We start from the raw sequence: 25,965 nt of genomic DNA, 5'->3' as shown, positions 1-25,965 counted from the left end.
AAGTACTGGCCGACAACATACAGGCTTTGATGTGATATCTTCCAAACTTCATAGCAAAGCAAGTTTGGGAAAGATAAGAGAAAATCCAGGGAACCCCAAAGAGGTGCATCAACACACTACAATGCTGTAGGGAAGTGGGGGGGGGACCACTTTTCAACTGCATTGAACTTGGGGCAAACAGCCCATGTAGAAACTGCCTAAATCACAGTCTAGATATCTGACACTCCAAGATTACCAGCAGTACAATCTTATGTAGAGTTGTGCCAGTCTCAACCTATTGATTTGCATAGATTTGTACTGTAAACTCATTGGTCTCACCTGGTGCAAGGGGGAAATTCTGTGCATCCATAATTATGTGGAGAGTGGTGTTGTACATGGTGGCAGCACAGCAGGGGCTGTTTCAAGCAGCCTTTGCTTGATAAAAATAACAAATCGATTATTCATACTTAGTCATAGTGAGAAAAATCCTTGAGTCTTGGGGCAGAGCCAGTAACTATTATTTCCACTGCAAGTATCTTTCACAATGGAGATGCATATAGAACTCAGTCTCATGAATATAACTGGTGTGTGTGTTTGTGTGTGATAGTAAGCCAGTACAGAATACCAGTAAAAAAAGTGGCCAAAGTGTAATCTCCCATCATCTGCTGGAAACCCTCTGAGGGAGATAGTGCTGGCATGGAATTTAAGTTTCCTTATCCTCTGGGTACAGCATCCCTTTGGTCGCTCAGCTGACTGTTCAACCTGCCCCAACATATGTTAGCAGAACAACCAATGCATGTCTAGCCCATTCACAGTGCAAGGATTCAGTATGGCTCTCTGCTCTAAAATACTGTAGATAGCTCATGTTTATTGGGTTGGTAGAAGAGAGAAATAAGCTCCTCATCCTCTCTGTTGAAAGACACTGAGTGCAGCACTTAGATGTCCCCAACTCTTAGAGAACTGTGCTCAACATGCCACTGAAAAGCAAACCATCAGTCCTGGAAATGAGTAGAATGGCAGTTACAGACTCCATACTGTTAAAATCCCACAGTAGTGCTGAGTGCAGTTGGGTGAACTTGCTTGCCTGCTTTGTGAATATTAATATTCATGCTTTCTGCTGGCCTTATGTGTTCATTCCCATGAGGGAAGGACTCTTGATGCTGCCATAAAGCGAGCTATGTGTAAAACCAGTGACCCATGAGGCGAGAACAGTTCTTCTGATTGTGTCTCCTCCAGCTTTGCTCAGCCAGGCTCTCATTAAACATTTAATGCAGTTCCTTAACCCTCTGTATGTTTCACAGTGGGAGGGGGAAGAAAGCTATACCACCTCAGCAGCTTCCTATATTAGCATCATCCCTTCAAGGCTCTTTCAGCTGAAATCCTTCCCCTTCTGCAATGACAGTCCCTAAAATAGTTTCTGTGTATTGGGCTGTGAGATAAGAAGTGCCTGAGACTGCCAGATGTCTTGGACCAGCTCTCACACCTCAATGGCATTCAAAATCACTTTCCCACTCTGCCTCCAAGGGCTTCAATTATTTATACACATATAGAGCAATACAGGGAAAGAATCACAAGAAATAAGGCACTTCCTGATTCAGAACCTGCTTTGAATGCAGGGATCCATCCCTAGAAAACACTGACCAATAGATGTCATGAAAATCTACCAAAGCATGTGCAACATCCATTTTATTTGCTCTACTACATTTCTGTCCACTGTGCTATATATTTAGAAATGTTACTGTTGCTGCTCCACTTATTTTAGTGCTTTCTTCTTTTGACCAGTTTTACTGATTGTGTGCTTTAAAGCATGTTTTCACTTGTACAGCCTTACTGAGAACTGATCTAAAGACATAAAATAACAATTTGTATTGAATAGATAAGATGCCTCTGAGCATACACCAAGGGCATTTCTTTCCTCCCTCTGCAGCTACAATCAGTTCCTATAAATCTTGGATTAGAAGGATTTTAAATAACAGATGTGACTTTAAAATCGGCTTGGGGCCAACATCTCCCCCATTTTTTTGCAAACAATCAACCACTGCAGGAAATTGGAATGAAGCTAGAAATGGAGTTGCAGGAAATTGAAACAAGAAAGTGTTCCCTGGTTCTCTATTTTCAGCTTATCACTTTTGTCATCACCCTAGAATGACATAGCAATGCTAAGGAAAGTAACGGATTTAAGGATACTGGATATGGAGAAGCACAAACTGTAGTTGGTCAAATGGCTGCTTTTTCCTCAATGCAATCTTTCCTTGGTATGGAATCACATAAACTAGTCTGTACTAAAGTGGACAAAGCCATTTCTTTTATAATAACACCACAAATTCAGCACACCACTCTCATGAAAATGGCTGCTGGTTATCGTGGATGGAAGCTATGCATAGCCTGCTTCATGTACGTATTTCTCTACGTAACTGCATACTGAGGGGAATATCTAAATGGTGAAAAAATAAATTCTGTTTTAACATCTCTAAATTGCTTCTATGACCTCGCTTGTCCCAGAAGGCAGTACCATAGGAGATGAAATATGAAGCACACGACTCGTGCTCTCACTTCCTTTCTGTCTTGCTTGTGTTCCTTTATCATCACTTCCTTTTGCGCTGCCCCGTGGAGTGTGAAGCATTTTTAACTGCCAATATGGCTGGACTCCACTCAAATAGAAACTGATGGTACGGCAACAAAAATATCCAGAGGAAACTGGCTAGCTAACAAATCTTCACTTTGTACGAGGCTTGTCTGACTGAAACTACACACCCACTGTGCTTAAGTGCACATAAGGCAGATTCATTGGTACACACAATAGATATTGTACATCTCAAAATCCAACAGTTCCACAGGACTGATACCCAAGAACAATTTCCAAATCCTACGGACCTGGGACTGCCTTGATGACCAAAAGTCCTGCTCAGAAAAATACCTGTTCTATTTTATATAATCTTGTATATTAACTCCAGGGATTCTCTCAGAATTTATTATTTTATTGACATTATTTATAGTCTACCTTTTTTATGGAAACTCATGGCAAATTAAACAAGGTAAATCAATGCAATCAATAGGTTGATACATCAAATAAGCAATGAATAGTACTAGGATTGCAGAAATCTGAAACACAGCCATAATTTGAACCAATCATGATTAAACACGGCATGTTAAACAATGCAGGACATGCTGTTACATAATAAATACAATGCATTTTTCTGGACCAGTCTGGTATGATGTAGTCCTCTCAAACAAATCTGTTTTATATAAGTTTGTGAAATGTCAGGACTCAGGAGCCTTCCTGACCTCCTTATACAGGCCATTTCACAGGGTGGGGGCCACTACAGAGAAGGCACATGTATGGACAATTGTAATCTTGCTCATTTGCTGGAAGGCACCTGCAGAAGGCCCTGCTCAGATGAGCAAAAGTTGTCATGGGAGGACATAGGTGGAGAGGAGGTCTTGAGGATATGAGGGACCAGTGCCAAGAAGGGCTTTGTATGTGATAGCCAACACCTTGAACTGAGCTTGGTGACTGATGGGCAGCCAACTGAGTGACTACAGAATAGGCGAGTGAAGCCAGCTGCTTCCCCAGTATCCAGGAGGCTGAGTGGGTGAGAGGGCCGGCTGCTTCCCCAGCATGCAAGAGGGTGGGTGGGCAGGCAGCCACTTCCCTGGCATGCAGGTGTCTAGTATTTTAATTCTCTTTCCTCCAGAGAGTTCAACAAAAAAACAGACTGTCCAAGGGAAAACTGGACACCTGGCAACTCTACCAGTATAACTTCTGGGCTCTTAAACAAGTCAGCAAGGATCAGCTCAACCCTATTGAGCAGTAGTAGACCAAATTTAGGTTATCTTGGATAACTTCTCTGCCCTGGACTCTCTTCCATTTGGTTTCAGGCTGGACTATGGGAGAGAGATGGCCCTGGTGACTTTAGTTGATGCCCTCCATCTGAAGGTAGAAAAAGGCCATTCTTTGGCCTTTACCTGCAGCTTTTAATATAGTAGATCATGCTACTCTGCTGAGGCAATTGGAGGCAGAAGTAGGTATCAGTGGGTGTCCTTGGACTGGTTTAAATCCTTCCTTATACACTGGTTTCAAAGGGTTGCCACCGGAGACCAGTTATCTTCAGTGTGGGACATGTACCATGGGTTTCCACAGAGCATCATCTTATGCCCCATGTTATTTAACCTCTATGTAAAGCCTTTAGGAGAAATCAGATGTAGCTTTGGAACTGGGTGTCATCAATATGCTGATGATGCCTAGTTCTATATCCAAAGCCTCTGGCAACACAGTTGAGGTCTTGAGCCACTGTCTAACTGCTGTGGTTAAATGGCTGAAAGTGAACAAATTGAAACTGAACACAGACAAGATGGAAGTAATGCCGGTTGGGAAGCCTGAGGTTTTGAATGGTATTATGCTCCCAAAATTTCACATTACTGCTGCTCACCACTAAAGATGTTATGCCTACCCACAAATTGAGGTGTGACGCTATAATGTCAAATTGCTTGTCTAGCAGACACCATACCAGTAAGACTGAGGGAGAGAAGGTGAATATTAGCCAGGCTTGGAACTCCTAGAGTTTTATACACTCAATGCAATCAGTTCAGCATTTTCCATTCAGCCAAAGTCAAGAACCCATGTTATATATTCACAATAGCTCAGACGTATTTAGCTAAGAGGCTTCTGCATGCCACAGGGATCACTGCTGAGAACCTTGTTGAAAAAGAGACTGAAGTAACGGAGGACATGAATTACTGTAGCAAAGACACTGTGGAATAAGTCAAGGTGTACACTCATTGGCTCACTACTCCAATGTGAATCCCTCTTATGTGGCTATGATTTTGATTTCTGCATGTTCCTTTACATATTTTAGATTGGCAGCCTATCACAGCCCTAGAGGTTTAGGCTTATCACTGGGAAACACTGCAAAGCTAAGAACAATGCTGGTACATTTCAGTTTATGGCATATTTGGTCGCATTTCATAGAAAGATCTGTTCCATTCCTCATGCAAAATCCTGAAACAATCTAGCCTCCAGCTCTCAAATTGCTGATCTTTACACACAAGGATATCTCCTTGCCCTTCCAGTATGATGCCCACACAAAATCAAGGCTCTATACCAGTGTTTCTCAACCTTTTTCCGACCGTGGCCCCCTTCCGACCTTGTTTCCTTCCTGTGACCCTACCAGTATAAAGGTAGCTATTTTATATGCCAATAAAGGTGTTGTACTTGAAGGTAGCTATTTCAGTGTCTTGTTTGTAAATAGCCAAGGAACAAATAAGCATAAACAGCCACACAAAATGCACACATGCAGTTCTTATTGGGAAACTGAAATTTTTACCTGGGGCCCCATTGGAATATCCTGGGGCCCCCTGGGGGGGCATATGGCCCCAGGTTGAGAACCACTGCTCTGTACCATTCCATCATGAAACATCAAGGATGCAGCTACAAAAGAATCACCAATAGCATGTGGTTTTGCATCTCATAGAAGCTAGAAACCATTTTAAATTCCTAGGTGCTGGCACTAAATTACTACAACATGCTTTACACAGAACAGCCTTTGAAGATTGTTCAGAAACTCCAGTTGGTGCAGAACACCACAGCAAGATGGCTGATGAGTATTAGTTGCAGGAAACACATCACACAAATCTTAAAAGGGCTGCATTAGCTATCTGTTCTACGGTTAGGCAACTCCTAACCCTCAGGTGCTCTGAGCCTGCATGTGGGAAGAGCAGAATATAAATTGAATAAAATAAAATAAACTCCTGGTGCACGTGCCTGGCCGTTTAGGCTGGCACAGCAGCTTCCCTGCTCTACTCTAAAAGCAGAGATGCAGTCATGACAACTTCAGCATCACTCAAGGATTTGGGAGGCATGGCAGGAGGGGCAATGTCACCACCTGGAGTACCTTCTGGTCCCGGCCCCCAGTGAGTGTCTGAAGTTCCATGCCAACAACTGGTAATGTACTGCACAAGGGCACAGTGATGCTGTTCAGTGCAGTACTCATTGCCTCTGTGAGAAGCAGACTATCACTGCTACTGCCCTTTCAAAGTGAAGCTGCCTCTTTGATCAGTGGGGACTGGGGCTACTGGGAGGGAGAATATCATGCTAGATCTTCTTGACAGAAAGTACCCTCCTGTACCTCAGTAGTTATTTAAAATTATAATTTGGAGCTCAGTAGTTCTCAGAAATACAGTCCGACTGTAATATCTCATGCTGATGCCCTCATGCACCCTTAAGATGATGTACATTTTAGGAGGAGATATTACAGAGGTATTGTTTTCTTTCAATGCAGCTGTATTCTTAAGTGAGCATACAGAAAGCAAAACCACTGCTATTTCACATTGATACTTCTATAGCAGTTCTTTGCTCCTGGTAAAAAAAAATTAGATCTATGTACAACCTATGCACAGTGCAACCTTTACCTCTTCGTTCCCCACCCCAATCTGTGTTTGCTGGCATACCAACATCTTCACAGATTAAAAAAAAAGTGATGTCTGTCATTCAGGTCAAAAAGGTTGTCTACTACTGCTGATCTTCTTTCAAAGCACTAGTGATTATCTTTAAAGCCTTAAACGGACGGAGGTACTACTTGCCCCAATATGAGTGCCATCAATTTCCACAAATATTCTTCTCTGTGCAATCCACCCTTCAGAGGTGAGGTAGGTGGTGACCAGAAATAGACGTTTTTTTAAGTGGTGGTACCTTTATTGTTGACTTTCCTTCCCAGCAGTAGGCTTGGGCTTCGGATGTAAGGTTAAAACAGCATTTTGGCTTTGTGCTTATTTACCTGCTTATGTGCTTGGTATGATTTAATATCTTTGCTTACATGGGTTTTCTTTCCCTTCCTGAATCAGCTTGATTCTGAACTTTGTTTTTATTATGTTGCTGGTTTGTTGTTTATGCTGATATTTTATTGATCATCAGGTTGCATTGGAAGATATTTTAATTGTATTTTTACTAGCTTTGGAAACTACAGCAGCAGTCTTATAAATAACAGTTGGGCACTTCCCCCACCAAGCCTGATCTTACCAATATATGGATATAATTTTCATAATCAGGTATCTTTAAGGGGGCAGGCGAGACAATCAAAACTTTTATGCACAGCAAGAAGGAAAAAGCCAGCCCTTCCGTCCAACATTCTTTGCAATGTCTGATTCATAGTAACAATCCTCACTACCAAGAATGCTTTCTATTCTCTGCAAACTGATGTAGTACCACCTAGCTCGTAAAAATGTGATGTGAGTTGACTGAAGTACAACTTCTGTATGTAATTTGTTTGAAATTCCATACGTATGAATCTATGTGACTCTTATTGACTTGGAAACGGCTCTGGAACTTTTCTCCTTTTTGGCCATACAAATCTTTAGGCCACAGTCCTCCACTCAACTGCATCCCATTCCACCAATTTCAATGACAAGTACATGTGGGTATATGCAGGATGGTAGGCTTACAGAATAATTATTTTATGCTTCTACATGTGGAAATAATTCCTTTGGAGCTAAAGTTTAAAAATACGTAACTAGTAGAACAACACCCATGATAATTAAATACCATTAAGTGTGTAAATATTTATTGCCACAGGTAGGAGAGCACCTTATATTTTTGAAACATTCTTCCCACGTAACAGTCATTATTAAAATAACTGTTGTTAACTGCTGTGATGCTTGTTCATGTAAATATTTCTAACATACAGTAATAAAACCAGTAATTCTCCAACACAGATATATGTGCTGTAAAAATAATGGTTTACGAAGCCTAAAAGACCATGAACATCCTTTTTTTAATAGCCACTGTCAAAAATCAACAATATGGCATATGAAGCCTCAAAGATCATGATAATCATGTCTTTTCAGTATCTCCTGAGCTTCCTACTGTAGCCCTGCTTTATCTGCTCTCATGCAATTGGCTACTTTCCACTCAGACTTAATTAACTTAACACAAGGTCACCTGTTTCTCCTATCCTCCTTATTCTGCACCATCAATGGCAATCTCACCTGGGTACCTGTCAGTTCTGCTTCCTACAAACCAAAAGAAATGATCACACATAGAACTATCAAGAAGACATAGAATGGAAGATGAGAGAATAATGAAAAAGGGATAACAGATGGAATGGGAAGAGAGATACTGAGACACCACCACAGTATGTGCCAGCGTACGGCTAGATTTTTTTGCCATCAAATCACAGCCACTTATGGCAACCCCATAGGGTTTTCATGGCAAGAGATGTTCAGAGGCAATTTGCCATTACCTGCCTCTTCACAGCACTAACACAGCACAGCACAGCACTAGCCTCCACTAACCAGGACCAATCCTGCTTAGCTTCCCAGATCTGATGACATCAGGCTGCCTGGGCTATCCAGTTCAGGGTAAGGCTAGATAGCAGGTACATAATGTTAGGAAAATAAAATTGATACAGGGAAAAGTGTCAGCTAAGGCATAACGCACTGGATAGAGTCCTAGACTTGAACTGAAGAAGACCCAACTTAATTTCCTCACTCAGGCATGAATTTTATCATATGACCATGGGCTAGTTCCTATCTACCAGTTCAACCCACATCACAGGGTTGTTGTGAGAATCAAATAGGGATGGTGAGTCACAGAAACTTTGGAGGAAGAGTGTGACATGAGTGTACTACATAAATATCAGCACTACGGAAATCCAGCTAACAAAGGTGATCTGGTCTAAGTCTGTCCCAAACAGTGTTTTTCCTCTCCACCACAGTATTTCTTAATCTTGTGATTTTAAGGGCCTCAAACTGAAGGATGAGACTCTTACATTTTTAAAAGGAAAAGTTCCAGCTTTTATGCTTGCAAAAAGAGCATGCCTGCAGTGTTTGCTATGGCCATAAAGTAGAGATATAAAAGAAACAAATTTATCATTATTTTTTTAAATGATGTGACTTAAATCTTATGATGTGCAAGGGTCTGACTCATACCTTTTTCAGTTAGCAGTTCTGGGGCTGAGTTCAACACGAGTCACTGCTCCTACACTGGAGCTGTTTCAAAAGCAAGAGGGGCCTAGGCAGCGGTTGCTTTTAGTTGGTTTATAGCTTAGCAAGGCAATAAATGGATTCATGTGCAAGCCTGAGATTATGGCTAATAATTCCTATAGCACATATTTATCCTGACAATGGGCCGCAAAATCATGTGTTTGTTTCTATGTACAGGGGGAAAGTGTGGGGAAAATTCTGTTTGTTCTATATCTATTTCTTTAACAAAATTTATATCCCATCTTTCTGTCCTCATAAGAACCACCAAGGTGGCTATATGAAGATGTGATCCCCCTACCCCCCTACATATACACTGTAGGTAGACAAAAAAGGCTGCCACTGTCTGTATTAACTGGCTGATCTAAATACAGATGCAATGGGATAAAAGAGCTTTCTATACAAAAGTGATAACTGGCTATCTATGGGCAGCATCCATCTCTATCCTAATGTTTTTGGGCTAATTATCCCACCCTTCACCATTAACCAGTTGCAGCTTCCTGCAGCATTTTTTGTCTTCATCTGGCATCTTTTGGGGTGGTTCCTTTGATTAATTTACCAACTATTTTTTTCTGCATGCATGGGGAGTTCCTCTAGCACCTTCTATCATTTTGCAAAATGTCCCCTGTATGATTCTCTCTGTACAATTCTCTAAGATCTCAGATGCTTAAGTGAGCCAGACACACACACACACACACACACACACACACAGAGCCTAACCTTCCTCACAGGGTTGTTGTGAGAATAAATGGAGGACAGCAGAATTATGTAAGTCACCTTGGGTCCCAATTGGGGGATAAATAAAGTAAATTAATAATATTTTCTTTTCCTTCCCATTTTTTCTTAACTGATATTTAATTGCACAGTCTTCCCCTTCAGGAGCATAGTTTGCCCTCATCAAGCCCTTTAAAAAAACTAATTTACAAAATCATACTTTTCCACATACTTGGGGAGTTCCCTGAATATATGCAGACCCTTACCATCTGTAGTTGGCCCCGTTGTGTAATTTTCATTATCCACACAGATACTGCTCAGTCTGCTATTGGACATAGTGGTGATGTACTGTGAGTTGCCTTGAATGCTCCATTGAGGAATATTTTTTTAAAAAATAAATCCTTCTTCCTTCTTTCTTTGTATTAACCAACAGCAACCACAGGAGGCCGAAAGTTTGAGAGGAGAATTAGAGAGAATAGAGAGGGGCAGCATAACTCTATGCCCTCCAACTGTTTTGCCATTCAAAATGGCACACAGACAGTCCTCTACCAACAATGAAAGAAATAAAAAGTTTTGCACTGCAATCCTAAGAAGAATCTTTCTAAGAATACTGACTTCAATGAACACAAAATGGTGTAACTTTGCTTAGGATTGTTCTCCTAATGTCAGCATTTGTCTACATCTATATTGCCTCCTTTTTGTGTACGTGATGCATATGTTACCAAACAGACACTACGGTTTGTGGTGGTGGGTTCCTCTTCTAACTATGTAACAGATGGAAATCTGCGGGTAGATAGAAAATCTGGGTTTTATATGCACATCTGCCACAAGCATCTGCTTGGGCAGTGCACTGATACGGATCTATACTGTGAAGTCCGGGATAAAATGGAAGAAGAACTATGAGTAAAATGTACCATTAAAATGTGATTGACTCCAACTCTGAGCTGTAAAATAAGACCAAGGCTATGATGAGATATGAGAATTCCATTCCATACCGGACAGAAAAGAACAGAGACAGTAAATACAAGACAATTGTACAAGCTTCTTGCCCCCTCCTGCATTATCTCCAGATGGAAAGAGGGATACAATTTTCTAGGACAAATCTGAATGAATCCCCTCCTTCTCCACCTCTAACAAGGAAAACATCTGTGGGCATTTCAAATCCTGCTCACTACAATTTTTTAAAGAGGATATTGCTGGACATTACTTTCCTGCTCTCTGGTCTAGCCTTTCTGTTCCTCCTGTTTTCTCAGCTCTTTGCTTCTTGAACATGGTCCCTTAGTGGCAGCCCTCCTCCTGCCTTTAAAAAAGCCCTTCTCCTACCAAATTCATCATAGATATTGTAGCCCAACCTCTGAGAACTTGAGTGGTGGTAGCAATGATATTATCTGCATCTGTCTTCATTTCCTGGTAGCTTCATTTCACTGTGGCAGAATGAAATCTACAAGGAAACAGACTGTAGGAACTATATAGCCTTCAGCTCCTTTGCAGCTTTTTTTTGTTCCTAGATGGGGGGAGGAAGCCATCTTCTGAACTCTCATTCCCACCTCGCTCCACGTCTCCAGAAAATCGAAGGCTCCATCTTGCAAGTGGGTCCTATCTTTCCTAGCCAAATCAGTTTTAATTTTAGCAGCCTGACCTCACCTGCCACTAGACTAGAGAGGGGGCGGATGGGTGGGAAAACACAACATGGGAGCTATTCCGGGAGACGGCACCTGACAGAATCAGAGGAATTTTACAGCTAGTGGGAGGGATCTAGACAAGGGAAAAGGGAAAGGCGGTGGCTACTGTGATGTAACAGTATTGTTTAGGAAAATCTGAATGCAGAACAGCAGCCTCTTGCTGAGCCACAGGCAAAAGGATTCCAAGCACCCAGTGGCTTCAGAACCAGAGCGGACCGTTGCGTTAAGTATCACTATTAGCATCTCATGATGACAGCATGGAGGACGTTCTGATTTAAATAGAAAAAGGGTGGGGATCGAGGTGGAGCAGCAGAATTCGAAAGCATTTAACAGACAGAGAGGTTCTGTCTCTTCTAGGCCAACTTTTAAAAAAACGTGCACACAAGGGGAAAGGCGAAATGCCCGATACCCAAGGGAACACATTGGTTAGAGCTAATGGGAGCGGCTGAGGGCGTGCCGCCTGCGGAGGCAGGAAGGGGGTTTGTTCGTCAGGCTCCTGCGGCGCAAACCACGCCCCGCCGGCTAATTTTGCCCATGCTCCAAGAAGCGCTTAATGCGCTGAGGGGAGCGAAAGGGAGCGTGCAAGCCGCGCATGCATGGAAATGTCTGTCCTCCAGGGACCCTTCGCGAGTTAGAGTCGTTCAGTCTTTAACTGCTTTGGCGGCGGATGCCTCTTTCTCTGGCTGTGAGTTCCGACTGCTACTCCGTGGGCACAAAGGCCACAGGCTGCAACCTTTTTGATGTTGCTTCATTTTATTTTTAGCCAGCCTAGCTTCGAGCTTTCTGGCGTCACCTTCCTTTCTGAAGACCCGCTCTGACATCCCCTGACACTTGCTCTTCAAACATTCGGACCTTTTCAGCCTCTCCGTCACCTCCTCTTCAACGAACCCCCGGCAGGGGGAAGGGCACATACACTCAATTCGCACGGTCTCCTTTTAAAAATCTCCCTTTGGATCACTGCTGCCACTGGGCGAGTTCTTCTTACAACTGCGATGGGCGGGCAGCAGAGGAACCGCAAAGCCCAGAGGTTTTTAATAAGTCGTCAGCCAGAAGGGGTGGAGCGCAGGGTTTTGCAACGGGGAAGGAAGGGCCTGATTCCTTTGCTTCTGTCGCCCATCGACCCTCCCTCGAGTGACAGGGGAAATGATGATGGTCTACTCGGAACAAGGTGTTCTGATAATAATAATTTGTCACTAAACAAAGGGTGGTGGGGGAGGCAGCATGGTATAGCCTGATCTTGTCAGATCTCGGAAACTAAGCAGTACTTGGAAGGGCAACCACCAAGAAAGGCTCTGCAGAGCAAGGCACTGGCAAACCACCTCCGCTTTTCAACTGGCTCGATCGCCCTTGCTGGGGTCGCTGTAAGTCGGCTGCTGCTTAAGAGCACATATGCACACATCCAGAGGAGCTGGCCGTGTTAGTCTGTAGTTGCAAAATAGTAGAGTCCAGTAGCACCTTTAAGACTAACCAACTTCATTGTAGCATAGGCTTTTGAGAACCACAGCTCTCTTAATCAGATGCAGAGTGGTGGTTCTCAAAAGCTTATGCTACAATAAAGTTGGTTAGTCTTAAAAGTGCTGCTGGACTCTTTACGCACACACGTCACTAAACTGAATGGGCAAGGGAGTAGAGGAAAAGGCTACCCTCCTCCCTTGTCTACACTTTTCAACAGAGACAAGCATACCATAAGACATCATCTTGCCTACTTTATCTCATTTTCAGGAGCCTGTCAAGCAACAAAGTTCTGCCTACATTGTTTCCCATACTAGCTGACCACCTGAAGTCTACCATATTTGTAAACACCCTGTGTGATACCTTTGGCGCTTTCCATAGGGACAGCAGGCTTGTGCAGTTTCTCTATTGGTACTGTGGCTGCCAATATAGCTCAGCAGCAACAAGATTTCCACATGGCAGGTTTCCTGTAGTTTCTCTGATCCAGTCCCCTGGCAGCAGCGACTCACCCACCCCCCCACACACACACCATGTACCACCAGGGCACTTTCTCAAACACATGGCATCCAACCCAAGCCCTGATGTGATCTTTCCTAAACTTCAGAGAATAGGATGTTTGGCATACATCAGAGAAAAGCCAAGGAAATCCTGGGAGGTTCACAAATGCATCAGGATGCTGTGAGGAAGGTAGGGGGAAAACCCACTTCCCAAGAGCATCAAGCTTGGGGCAAATAACCAGTGTGAAAATGGCCAGGATCTGAGTCTACTTATTTGTTATGCCACTTTAAAAAGCAAACATTTCAGCAGTTCAATATCCAGGGACACATTACCTGCTCTTCAACAACAATCCGCACCATCAGGACAGATCCTGGACCAGGCTGGTGAATATGTCGCCAGGGCGATAAAATGGATGTACTTAATGTCGAGTAATTATAGTCATAGCCTGGTAATCTACAGTATAAGATATTCACCTGAGGAATGAATTTATTTTACAACTTTCAATACATGTGCATGAATTTTAAGTCTCATTGTAGAAATGTTTAGTCCAGATTAATTAATCCGCAATAATATTGAAATACTCCTTTATGGGTCCATAACGTCTGAATAAATGGCCAATAGAAGGGAGGGGGAGTGAAGCCAGATCAATCCTGTGTTCAAAATGAACTGGTCCCTCCTTGAATCCTGCTGTCCAATGCCCATTTTGTAATGTGGCAAGATCTTGTGAGAGTGCTTAATGGATAGCTGTGCTCAATGTTAGGTTGCCAGCTTTTAAACTGGCTCATCTAGTTGTAGCTTTAATATTGTTTTGATTTGCAGCACTAACCAGTTAATATTACTTAACTTCATGTGATGAAAAACTTCCAACTGCCTATTTCTACTTGTTAAATCATTATTAAAGGAACAAGACACTTTTTTCTGTCCAGTTATCTCAATGTTCAGATACAAACATAGAGCTGGAAGGTACCCCAAAGGGTTCTCTAGTCCAGCCTCCTGCACAACGTAGAAAATTCACAGCTACCCCTCCCCACCTCCCTCAGTGGCCCCTGCTCTATCCCCAGAGGAAGACAAAAAACCTCCAAGATCCCTGGCCAATCCAGCCTGGAGGAAAATTCCTTCCTGACCCAAGAGTGGCAATCAGCATTAGAGATGGGCCCGATCGGAATTACGATTTCAAAAAAAACCCGATTTTGGCATTTGCACCATCGTGACTCAGCTAATCGGTTCCGTCCACGGCATCCAATCCAGCGGTCGGGAGTCTGCTTGTTTGGGACTTGATCGGATGGGTCAGTTTCTGTTCGGAATTGCAGACACTCTGACACCAGTAATTTATTTCCTTCAGTTGCCCTCAAAACACGAATGGAAGCCCAGCTTTCCTTGATTAGCAGGCTTCCTTCCAACCCCGGAGCAGCAACCCAGGGGAGGGAGGGAGAAGGGGGTGTTCTAAAGCCATGGGCACAAAGGAAAGGCAAAAGGCAGCGTGGGAGGCTGGGAGGCCGCCCGTGCCGTTCGCCTTTCCCCAGGACAAGGGGCGGCTGGCTTGCAGGAAAAGCAAAAGGCAGCGCAGGTGGCTGGGAGGCTGCCTGCACCGTTCGTCTTTCCCCAGGACAAGGGGCGCGTGGGCCAGCTGGCCACCCCTTGTCCTGGGGAAAGGCAAAAGGCAGTGCGGGTGACTGGGAGGCCACCCGCGCTGTTTGTCTTTCCCCAGGACAAGGGGCGGCCGTTTTGTGGGAAAAGCAAAAGGCAGCGCAGGTGGATGGGAGGCCGCCCGCACCGTTCATCTTTCCCCAGAACAAGGGGCGCGTGGGCAAGCCAGCCGCCCCTTGTCCTGGGGAAAGGCAAAAGGCAGCGCGGGAGGCTGGGAGGCCACCCGCACGTTCGTCTTTCCCCAGGACAAGGGGCGCGTGGGCAAGCCGGCCGCCCCTTGTCTTGCGGGGCAGGTGAACGGCGCGGGCAGCCTCCAAGCCACTCGCACTGCCGGCAGCTCTGCAGCGCACTGGGACAGCCAGCTTGCTGTGTGGGCGGGGGGGGGGCGACCCGGGAGCACACGCACGCAAGAGCCTGACTACGGTTGCCCTGGGCGCTGGCAACCGTAGATCCGGCCCTGGGAATGTCCCCTCCCTGAGGGGAGGCGGCTCATTGCCGGGTTAAAAACTCCCCCCCCCTCTACTCTAAGTGTGTGTGTGTGTGAATGTCCCTTCCCTCCCTAAGGGGAGGCGACTCATCGCTGCCTCCCCCTGCCCGCCAGGCCTGGCGGCCACTGCCACCAACCACCGTTCCTATATTGCTGGAAACAGAGGGGCGCCCTCCCGCTTTGGCCTCCCCGATTCCCAATTCTGGACCGGAAACGAGACTTGATCGGTTAGAATTGGCTACCTGCGTTTGGCGGCAGCCCAGATCCATGAACGGCTAGATCGGAAATTTTTTTGGGATCGTGCCCATGTCTAATCAGCATTACTCTGGGCATATAAGAAAGGGCCACGAGAGCCAAGCACCAGCTCATCTCTTCATGCCCTCCCTCTCTTGATCTGTGTACACTCTTATATTAAGTCAGAGACTCATCACAGCTGTCAGATGACCATCTAACCTCTTCTTAAATATGTCCAAAAAAGGAAAGCCCACCACTTCTTGAGGAAGCCTGTTCTACTGAGGAACTGCTCTAACTGTCAGGAAGTTCTTCCTAATGTTTAGCCAAAAACTCTTTTGATTTAATTTTAACACGTTGTATCTGGTCCAACCTGCTGGGGTATCAGAAAACAACTCTGCTCCATCCTCTGTGTGACAGCCCTTCAAACACTTCAAAATGGCTATCATATTACCTCTCAGTTGCCTCCTCTGAAGGCTAAACATACTCAGATCCTTCAACCTTTTCTCATAAGACTTGGTCTCCAGACCCCTCACCATCTTTTTTGCCCTGCTTTGGACACGTTCCAGCTTGTCAACATCCTTCTTAAACTTTGGTGCCAAAAACTGTATACAGTACTCCAAATGAGGTCTAACCAGAGCCGAGTAAAAAGATTCCACTATACTTCTGCTGATACAGCCTAAAATCACACTTGCCTTTTTAGCTAAAGCATCACATTGCTGACTCATTTTCAGCGTATGATCTACTAAGACCCCCTAGATCCTTTTCACATGTACTGTTGCCAAGACAGGTCTCCCCCATCCTATAAGCATGCCTTTGACTTTTCCTACCTAAATGCAGAACTTTACATTCATCTGTCTTGAAATTAATTTTATTAATTTTAGTCCAGTCTTCCAGCATGTCAAGATCACCTTGAATCTTGCTTTTGTCTTCTACTGTTTTTGCAACCCCTACCAATTTAGTATCATCTGCAAATTTAATGAGATTCTTCTCTATTCCTTCATCCAAGTCATTTATAAAGATGTTGAACAATAGAGGGCCCAGGATAGATCCCTGAAGTACTCCGCTTGTCACTTCTCTCCAAGAAGATGAGGAACTATTTACAAGCACTCTTAGGGTACAATCTGTCAACCAGTTACAAATCCATCTAACAGTAATAAGATCCAAATCAGGTTACCAACTTGTGAACCAGAATTACCTTATCAAAAACCGTACTGAAATCAACAAACTATATCCACAGCATTCCCCTGATCCACCAAAGTAGTATTTCTCTCAAAAAAGGAGATAAGGTTAGTCTGACATGACTTGATCTTGAGGAACCCATGCTAGCTCTCAGTAATCACACCTGTCTTTTCTAAATGCTCAAGGACTGACTGTTTGATTATTTGTTCCAGGACCTTGCCAAATATGGACGTCAAACTCACAGGTCGATGATTACCTGGCTCCTCTTTTTTTTCCTTCTTGAAGATGGGAACAACATTTACCCACCTCCAATCTTCTGGCACTTCACTTGTACTCCAATAAGTCTCAAAGATTCATCTGGTCCTGAGGATCTGATTTCATTTAAAGAAGCTAGATGTTTACATAACACCCCAATGTCAATCCTAGGCTGCAAATCCATTTCTTCCTCATCTGTTCCCTTTTTGCCAGGGTGAGTGCAGTTCCCCTTGCAAGTGAAGATCAAGGCAAAATGGGAATTGAGCAGTTCTGCCCTTTATCACCTGTTAAAATCTCACTTTCATTTCCTTGCAATGGGCCTAACACTTCCTTATTCTTTTTCCTGCCCCAAACGTAACCCAGGAACCCTTTTTTGTTGGGTTTAGCATCTCTCACTAGCCTAACCACATGTTGAGCTTTAGCCTTTGTAACACTGTCCCTACAAGCACTGGCAAGATGTTTATATTCATCCTTGGCTATACAGTGCTCCTTCCATTTCTTAAATGTGTCTTTTTAAATTTTCGGATCTTTAGAAATCGGTTTATGGAGCCACCCTGGCTCTATATGTACCTCCCATTTTTCTTTCTCATTGGAATAGTTTGTGATTGTGCCTTCAATATCTTGAACTCCTTTCTCCCTGAGTTTTTCTGACCATGGAATTCTTCCCAGCATGACTTTGAGCTTGTCAAAACGAGCTTTTCTAAAATCCAACCTATACGTCTGACAATGTTCAGCCTTTCCCTTACCCAAGATCTTAAATTCCAAAATTATATGGTCACTACTTCCTACAGTGCCCACTTCTTTTACCTCATCAACCAGTTCTTCCCTGTTGGTGAGAATCAAGTCCAAAATAGCAGACCCCCCCTGTTTCCGTCTCTACTTTCTGGAAGATGAAGACGTCAGCAAGACAAGCCAGGAATTTATTAGACATGTTTTTAGCAGAGCTTGACTTCCAGCAGATATCAAGGTAAATCTCCCATGATGACTATGCTCCATCTCTTTGAAAATTTTGTAATCTGGTCTAGGAGTATATCATCCAAGTCTCCTGCCTGGCCTGGTAGTCTGTAGCAGCTCCCCACCATAATATCTCCATTATTTCTTCCTCCTTTTATTTTTACCCAGAGGCTTTCAACTGACCTTCCATGCTCAGATTCAGGTATTCCCTCACAAGTATATACATCTTCGACATACAGTGCTACTCTTCCACCATTCCTTATTGAGAGCCAGTTTGGTGTAGTGGTTAAGAGCGATGGGACTCTAGAGAACTGGGTTTGATTCCCCACTCCTCCACTTGAAGCCAGCTGGGTGACCTTGTGTCAGTCACAGCTCTCCAGAGCTTTCTCAGCCCCACTCACCTCACAGGGTGATTGTCATGGGGATAATAACAACATACTTTCTAAACCGCTGTGAGTGGGTGTTGTCCTGAAGGGTGGTATATAAATTGAATGTTATTGTTGTTATCTACTCCTTTTAAACAAGTTGTACACCTCAATCCTAGTATTCCAGTTGTGTCTCTCATCCTACCAAGTTTCAGTAATGGCAATTAGGTTATAGTTCCTTTCCTGTATCAAGTTCCTCTTGTTTGTTTCCTCTTGTATGCACATTAGTGTAGAGTCATTGGAATCCGTGGTTTATGTGCCTGGACTGCTTCATATTTGATCTTGGTTGGAAAGAAGAAGGGAAAATTCCCTGCAGGAAGCAACAACACTCAATGTGCAAAATCTCTCTTATAATAATAAATATTTGATTTACAAAGTGCACATGCCTCTTACTTCTTCAAACAGTGTTACAAATCCATTCATAACTACAATTCCTAAACATACAATAATCCAAAGACGGCGCAGTATACAAATGGACTTAGGTTTGGTAGAAACTCAGTCCAGCTCTAGTCCTTCAAATACTTCCTTTAGTTAGTTTGTTCATTCTTCTCATGCTGTTATTTCAATCCCAGGTTCTTCCAGGTAGGTGATACCGTTCTCAATGTAAAGGGGAAAGAAGGACCGCCATGCTCAATCTGGGGCCGGCTACGAACACAGATATCGTGCCACCTACTTCAGGAGCGTGTCACACTCCCCCTCCGAGGAACCATCACCACTTCTTATCTCTCCTGTCCTGGACAATGGCTAGACCTGCGCTCTCTTGACGCAAATTTCAAAGGAATTACCAGAATCTTCCCAGTTTTCTATTTGGGTATTTCCACCCAAAGCATGCTGTCTCTCATGCCATGAACTATTTTCTAAAAAGAGGATCTGAACTACAAGGGCAGCTGCTTCAGGTTCCTCTTACTTTCCATATTTAAGAGTACCATTCTGCCCCATCTATCTCTTTACTCTTATTCTCCCCTCTTGCTCATCTTACTCCTTACAGGATAATTTGCTATTAATCCCCCTTTCCCCACCATGCCTTCTTCTATAAGTGTCCCTAGGTCAACTGGCCCTCTTTTAAAAACCCTTCCTAAACCTTGGTCTTTTCCACAAGAACTTTTATGTGGCTTCCTTCACCAACTCATATGCATTGTCTCCAACTACGTTAGGTTATCTCCTACCATCATTATTGCTAGTGCTTCATTCAAACGCTGCCTGTTCTCTGTCACTCCTCCATACACGTTGAGAATGGACTTTTTACTGCACCTAGCATTCTACTAGCAGCAACACCTTGTGTCTAGATAGATATAAATTCCACTGAAATTGGTAGAACTTAAGCATTCTAATCTGGACACAGGATTCTACCTGAATACTAATATTATCTGCCAAATTTGAAAGCACTCTAGCAACAGTTTCTAGATGGAGCAAACTATGCTATTCATTTCAGTTATGGCAATAGAAGCTGTATAAACTTAGAGAATCTGATATTATTTTCAATTAGTAGGTTAACATCTGCAGAGAGGTTTGTATTCAAGTGGGATGAACATTTACCACTAAATAGCAGACAGTAGCTACGTGCAGTGTAATGATGAAAAGGGTTATTTAGAGAAATGCTTTTTCTACTCTCCTAAATTTTATGCATTTATTTATTTACTTTATTCATAGTTCACCTTTCTCACTGAGACTCAAGGTGGATTACACAGTGTAGGTGAATATGATCCATAGATGAGATTCAATAAACAGTTCAATAGGGTATGGATTGCCGAAATTTGAAAGCATGCAGAAATTCAAATATAGAGCTGAAACAATGCTGTTACAAAACACAAGCAATAAGATATTAAACGATGTGGACACTAGCAATTAGGAGGAAACTCACAGCAACAGACAGTATGCAGTAGTATAGTCTACAGTCTCTATCGCTTTACCACAGTATCTCTCTGAACCATTTCCTTACAATACAGCCCTATTACCTGTGTAAAAAAGCCCTCCAAAATAATTCAGTTTTACATAGTTTGTGAAAAACCAGGAAAGGGGGGGGGGCTTCCTGAACTCTTCAGGCAGGTAATTCCGTTTGGTGAAGGCCATCACAAAGAATGCACATGTATGGGAAGTTGCTGGTTTTGCCCATTTGCAGGGTGGCAGAAGGACCTATTCAGATGACTGAAGGTGCCATGGCGAGGCATAGGAAGGAAGAGTCAGTCCTGAACATATGAGGGATCAAGGCTTTGTATGTGATATCCAAAATCTTGAACTGAGCCCAATAACTGATAGGTAGCCAATGGAGTGTCTGCAGAATGGGAATAATATGTATGCCACTAGCTTCTGATAATAATCAAATGGCAGTCTTCGGCATCAACTAAAGTCTTTGAATCAGTTTCAACCCGTGGATGTTGAATCTCTTGCTGCCTACAACAGGTCATCTGCTGTCCCAGGTATTTCTAATTTGGTGATTCTATCGGCAGGATCAAAACAGATTTCTAGGATGCTTTTTATTTGGGTCAGTTATGTCACATGGCAGGTTAGTGAAAGTACGAAGAACATTCTATCTAAGTTCCCACTTGCCCCAATAGGATTTGAAGGCTACAGAGGGAATAAAGTGCAAGACGCATTTGTATCGTGACAGAAATAATCAAATGTCTTTCTTCCCATGCTTCTGTATATGTGTGCACTAAAAACTGTACTATATTGTGCAAACTGCAATCCTAACACATGCATTCCTGGAATGAAGTCCCATAAAATTAGTTGGATTGTTTATGAGTTAACATGCTTAGGACTAAGGTGGTATTCTCTATGGACTAAGCTCTCTGGAACTTAGTAATCAACTATTCTCTTGGGCAACAGAAGGCTCTAGACATTGAGAATGTTTGCACCACATGGTCTGCACCACACAGTGAACAAGTAAAATGTACTCAAGGGTGCTCTAGTCTGGATTATGCATTACACTATGCAAGATATAAAATAGGACCCCAGGCACAATGGTACTCTATCAGCATGATAGTATCTTCTGCTAAGCATCTTCTGCTTATACTGAGCTTACTAGATACAGAAGTCTTTAGGATACTGATATCAACATCAATAGGAGGTACAAGATATCTTTTGTGGAGCACAATTAGAGTCCAGGAGCACCTTAAAGACCAACAAGATTTCCAAGGTATAAGCTATTGACAGTTAAAATTTCCTTCACCTGTATTTTATTTCACAAGATTCCTGGAAACAGTTGGGGGGGAGAGGAGTGGTTCTGCATGCATATATTTCTGCCTTTTTAGAAAACTGGTGGTAGAACAAAAATAGCAGCTCATGGGTCAGTGAAATATGGGAAAGTTTGGGATGCCACCAATTTAAAGCCATTTAAATAGGATTAGATAAGCATAATCTGTTTTCAAACATACATTCTTTGGTTATCAGATACTGGATGATGAACAAACATCACCCTACATACTTGTGAACCCCTCAAGACACACTTGACTGGCCACACTCAGCACACAGAATGATAAATTATGGATTTGACCCAACATGGCAATTCCTTTGATTCAGAATATGGTTTGGCATATATGGGCTTTGTGTCTTTTTTCTTAATGAGCAAGGACTCTTAATTAAAAGATGACTGCCCACACATTATGCCAATATAAATGCAGAAAGAATGAAAAGTCATTTGTGTGGGAAAAGATTTATGCAGAACTTTTAGTGAAAGATAACTGTTGGCGCACTGTCCTGAGTGACAGCCGGAGTGGTGGGGGGCGGGGGGAGGATATGGATAGCATGGTAGGCTTTAGTTAATGCAGATGTTTGGTGGAAAACAGATCACAAAAGTTTCAAGAATTGGAGAAGGACAGTTCAAGTTAATTGATTTGGTTGCCTGACAGAAATAAAAGATAATGGTGGTGGTGGGGAGATAAAACTATCAAAGTCAGAATGTGGGACCGTATCAGTGCACACACCATTATGATGTACTGGTCCTCAGTTTTCATAGCAAAAAGTTATCATGATGATACAGGAGGTCCAATAATTAAGGACTTACTTGGCAGAAACTGAAGTGCTACTATTTGCAATAAGGATAGCTCAGAAAAGAAACTTGAACAGCAATAGGCACCTTAATATAATCTGCTTAGTGTGTTGCAACTGTGAAAAATCACCTAGTGCAAATAGGAAGGAGTATGTGAAAAATATTGCAGAGCTATTCTGTTCTTTAGTGGTCTCCCGCTCTCTTGTCTGGAGCTGTATGTGCAGTTTTGACTTCCCTATTTCTTAATACAGCAGGAAAAATGGATTAACAGATGAGTACTGAAAATTAACTGAGGCCTACAAAAGCTGAGTTGAGACTGGGAAGAAAAACACAGCTGTTCTGAATGAAGGATTATATACATAATGCACATTAATAGTGAGCACTGCAGAGGGGGGATGCTGAGTGTTCCTTTTATACCTGCACTTGAACAAAGAACAGGCAGAGAAAGAAAAGACTGCAAACTTCAAAATGCTAAACAGGAAAAAAAATAATATCCAAATTCAATATAATTAGGTTGTGGCAAGTATTGCCAAAAGATATCATTAAGGCCAACTGTTGAATGCAATGTTTAAAATACGAATGTAAGAAAAGCCTGGCAACATAAGTTCAACGGGCCATTCAACCTAGTAGCATCCCCCCTACCCCTGGCCAGCCAGATGCTTCCAAGCTTTCAGATAGTCTGTGAAAGTAACAGGCTATGGCTCAGCACTAAAGCATCTGCTTTGCATGTAGGTAACAGATTCAATCCCCAGCATCTCCAGTAAAAAGGATCAGATAGCAGGTAATGTTAAAACTTCTAGATTAGATCCTGGAAAGCCAGTTAGTCTAGGCAACAGCGACCTGGATAGACCACTGATCTGACAAAACATAAAGCAGTTTCATGTGTTCCAACAGCCATCTCTTGTTCTTTGCTCCAAGCTTCTATACTCAGAGGTATACTTCCTCAGAGGTATACTTCCTCTTTCCATGCAATGGAAACCAGGGAAAAAACTTTTGCCAGTTCAATCATTTCTCGCTTAAATGAAGTCACATAGTATTCTCAGTAGAAGCAGCAGGTTCTGCTCTCTAGGAAAGACTTACAGAGCCTTCCGAACCTGACTTACACCTTTCTAAGCTCACTGACTTCAATGGAAGAAGAGTGTGACTCCGCTTAGAACTGCACGGTGAGTCTGAATGAACCTTCAAAGCATAATTTCTAAATGGCTGTTCTCATAAGTGAAGTAAGGTTATGAAGTAAGGTTTATTGCTCACACATCCCATTAATTGTTTTTGGTTTGATGACTTGTTTCCAGCCACTTTCGGAAATCAGACCAGTGCAATACCAAGAATATATAAAAGGGGAAGTGAATCCTCATTGCAGCTCTAACATTTTAACTGCATCTTAAGTCATCCTTATCAGAACAGGATTCTGAAAACTACACCACTTCCTCAGGTGCTTAAAACACCTTTTGAGCACGCTTGAACCACATGGGATGTGGACAGAAGCTTCTTTTTCCCCATAAAGGGTGCTACACCTGTGGAGTGTTCCATCAAGTACTGTGAATACTAGACCAGAGTTAATTTGTTCCCTACTGCAGAATAAAAAGGATTTTTAAGTGCATGCATTTACACCTGCTGCTCTCCTGGAAGCTGTCTTGTTTGCAGCCTTTTATCACCAACACAACCCTGGACAGATTCCCTCAAGACAGAGTGCTCGTGGGCAGCAGGCAGCAAACGCGCAAGTAGAAGAGATGAACTGTGGCCAGAAGCCCAAGTCTGACACAGGAGGAGGAGAAAATGCAGGCCAAGCCAGTCAACTTCTCTCCCCCCCCTCGCCCCCGATGCCTTGCTCCGGGGCAAAGCGCGAGAAAGCGCGTCTGCAACGACTGTGTTCGGTTTCTGTTGCTTTCTTCCAGGAACAGTAGGTGCCTTCTCCGTCGCCGTGGCTGAGGGGCAGCGCCGAGTGACACATTGGAAAGAAAAGAGCGGCAGCCGGGGACTGACTTTCTGCCCAAACTACAAGGAACTGGGAAACTCCGTAAAGTCCAGAGAAAGGCGCCCGAAAGGAAACGGAGGAGAATGGCATGAGGGGGAAACAGAAGGAAGCCTGGCCAGGGAAGAAGGAACGCGGCGGCGTAGAAAAGGAGAGGGCGCTTCCCTCTCCGCTCGCAGCCACCTCGTGTGGCCAGAATCCCAATTTGGTTCCCCTCTCCTCAGGGCTAGCGACAGGGCTTGCTCCTCAGCGGGGCAGGAGGCGGCTCGCGGGTTCCCTCAAGAAGTTCCCGCCAAGGCTCCTCACAGGGCTCCATAGCTTCCTCGCAACCCAGCCATCCCCAGCGCGTCGCTGCTTCCTTGCCGGGCAGCCTGCGTCGCCTCCAGCCACCGCCCGCCCTCGCTCCCTCCCTCGCAACCGCCGCGACTAGCAAGTCCCTGACCCCCTTTTCGCCTCCGAGCCAAGCGCCGACCCCCTCCCTTCCCCCCGCCCAATCAGCCGCAGGCATGTTCCCTCCTCCACCTCCTCCAGGTGAGCGGAGCGGCGCCTCGACCTCCGCCTCTCAAGCACACAGCACACACCCGCAAGACAAAGGCGGCGGTCCAGCCCACTTGCGCTCGGACCTAGCGCTCGGCATGGCGTGAGGGGCCGGTCCCTGCCCCGATAAGTATGCAGGAGCCGAGCCGGTCGCCGAGGATGTGTAGTGCTTACCTTTGGCTGCTTCTGGGTCCAGGTACATTTTCTTTTCAGTGCCTGCAGCCCCGCGGGCTTCTCCTGCAGAAGTAAATCCCTCCGGTCGTCTATATAATTGGGCGGGGGGCGGGGGCTATGTCCCAGACTGCGCTGGGGCGTCGGGGCTGCTTCTCAGTCAATATCCAGCTCCGACTCCTCTTCCTAGAAGCAAAACCACTGGAGGCTGCAAGGTGGCGGCGAAGGAAAAAAGAAGCCACAGGCTGCTGGCGGCCCAAGAGTGACCTCCACAAACAGGTTGGAGTCCCAGGCGACTGGCTGCAAGAGAGTGCAAGCCGGCATGAGGAGGGAGGCGAGGCAATGAATGGGGCGCCTACTGGCGAGGGCTCGCCCTCCAGCTCCGGGGCTCGCTCACTGATTCACGTCCACACAGGAACATGCCAAGCCTCTGGAGCCCTTCCCCTCCCCTCGATAGGAGTGTGTGCGCGCGCGCTGCGAGCCTGTGAGGCTGCCTGCGCGCACCTCTCGCGCTCGCCTCTCTCACACACGTCTGCTTGCTGCTCGCTGCTGGTGAGAGAGGAAATTGCAAGGCAGACAGATGGAAAGACACAGCCCAGAGCAGCAGCAGTAGCAGCAGCAGCGCGGGAGATTGATGCTCCTTTTGATTGCCTGCAATCAATCCTTCGGGGGATGCGGTATTGCTCACTGCTAACGCGATGGCTCACAGCAATGCATTGATGTTCAAAGAGTAAGTAGGAAGAAAAACACAGTAGATTGCTGTCCTGGGCACCTGTGGTACACACTAGAAGGGGGGCGGTTTGCAGGTAAACTATGTT

The 25,965-nt window shown here is 44.2% G+C and overlaps 1 protein-coding gene and 1 long non-coding RNA gene across 2 annotated transcripts in view; one reads left to right on the top strand and one right to left on the bottom strand.

Annotated features, from left to right (window-relative positions):
- SYT7 (synaptotagmin 7) overlaps positions 1 to 25,216 on the bottom strand; it is a 285,478-nt gene extending 260,262 nt beyond the window's left edge. The window contains exon 1 of the mRNA XM_054971645.1: positions 25,151 to 25,216. Within this exon, the coding sequence (XP_054827620.1) occupies positions 25,151 to 25,178 (28 nt within the window). The 5' untranslated portion in view covers positions 25,179 to 25,216. The remainder of the gene's footprint in view (positions 1 to 25,150) is intronic.
- LOC129324397 (uncharacterized) overlaps positions 25,035 to 25,965 on the top strand; it is an 83,135-nt gene continuing 82,204 nt past the window's right edge. The window contains exon 1 of the long non-coding RNA XR_008596532.1: positions 25,035 to 25,172. This is a non-coding gene — a long non-coding RNA (uncharacterized LOC129324397). The remainder of the gene's footprint in view (positions 25,173 to 25,965) is intronic.

This window comes from Eublepharis macularius, chromosome 2 (assembly GCF_028583425.1).
Source record: "Eublepharis macularius isolate TG4126 chromosome 2, MPM_Emac_v1.0, whole genome shotgun sequence".
NCBI classification, from domain to species: domain Eukaryota; kingdom Metazoa; phylum Chordata; class Lepidosauria; order Squamata; family Eublepharidae; genus Eublepharis; species Eublepharis macularius.
The sequence above is the reverse complement of the archived record's forward strand: the minus strand, read 5'-3'. Positions and strand labels throughout refer to the sequence as shown.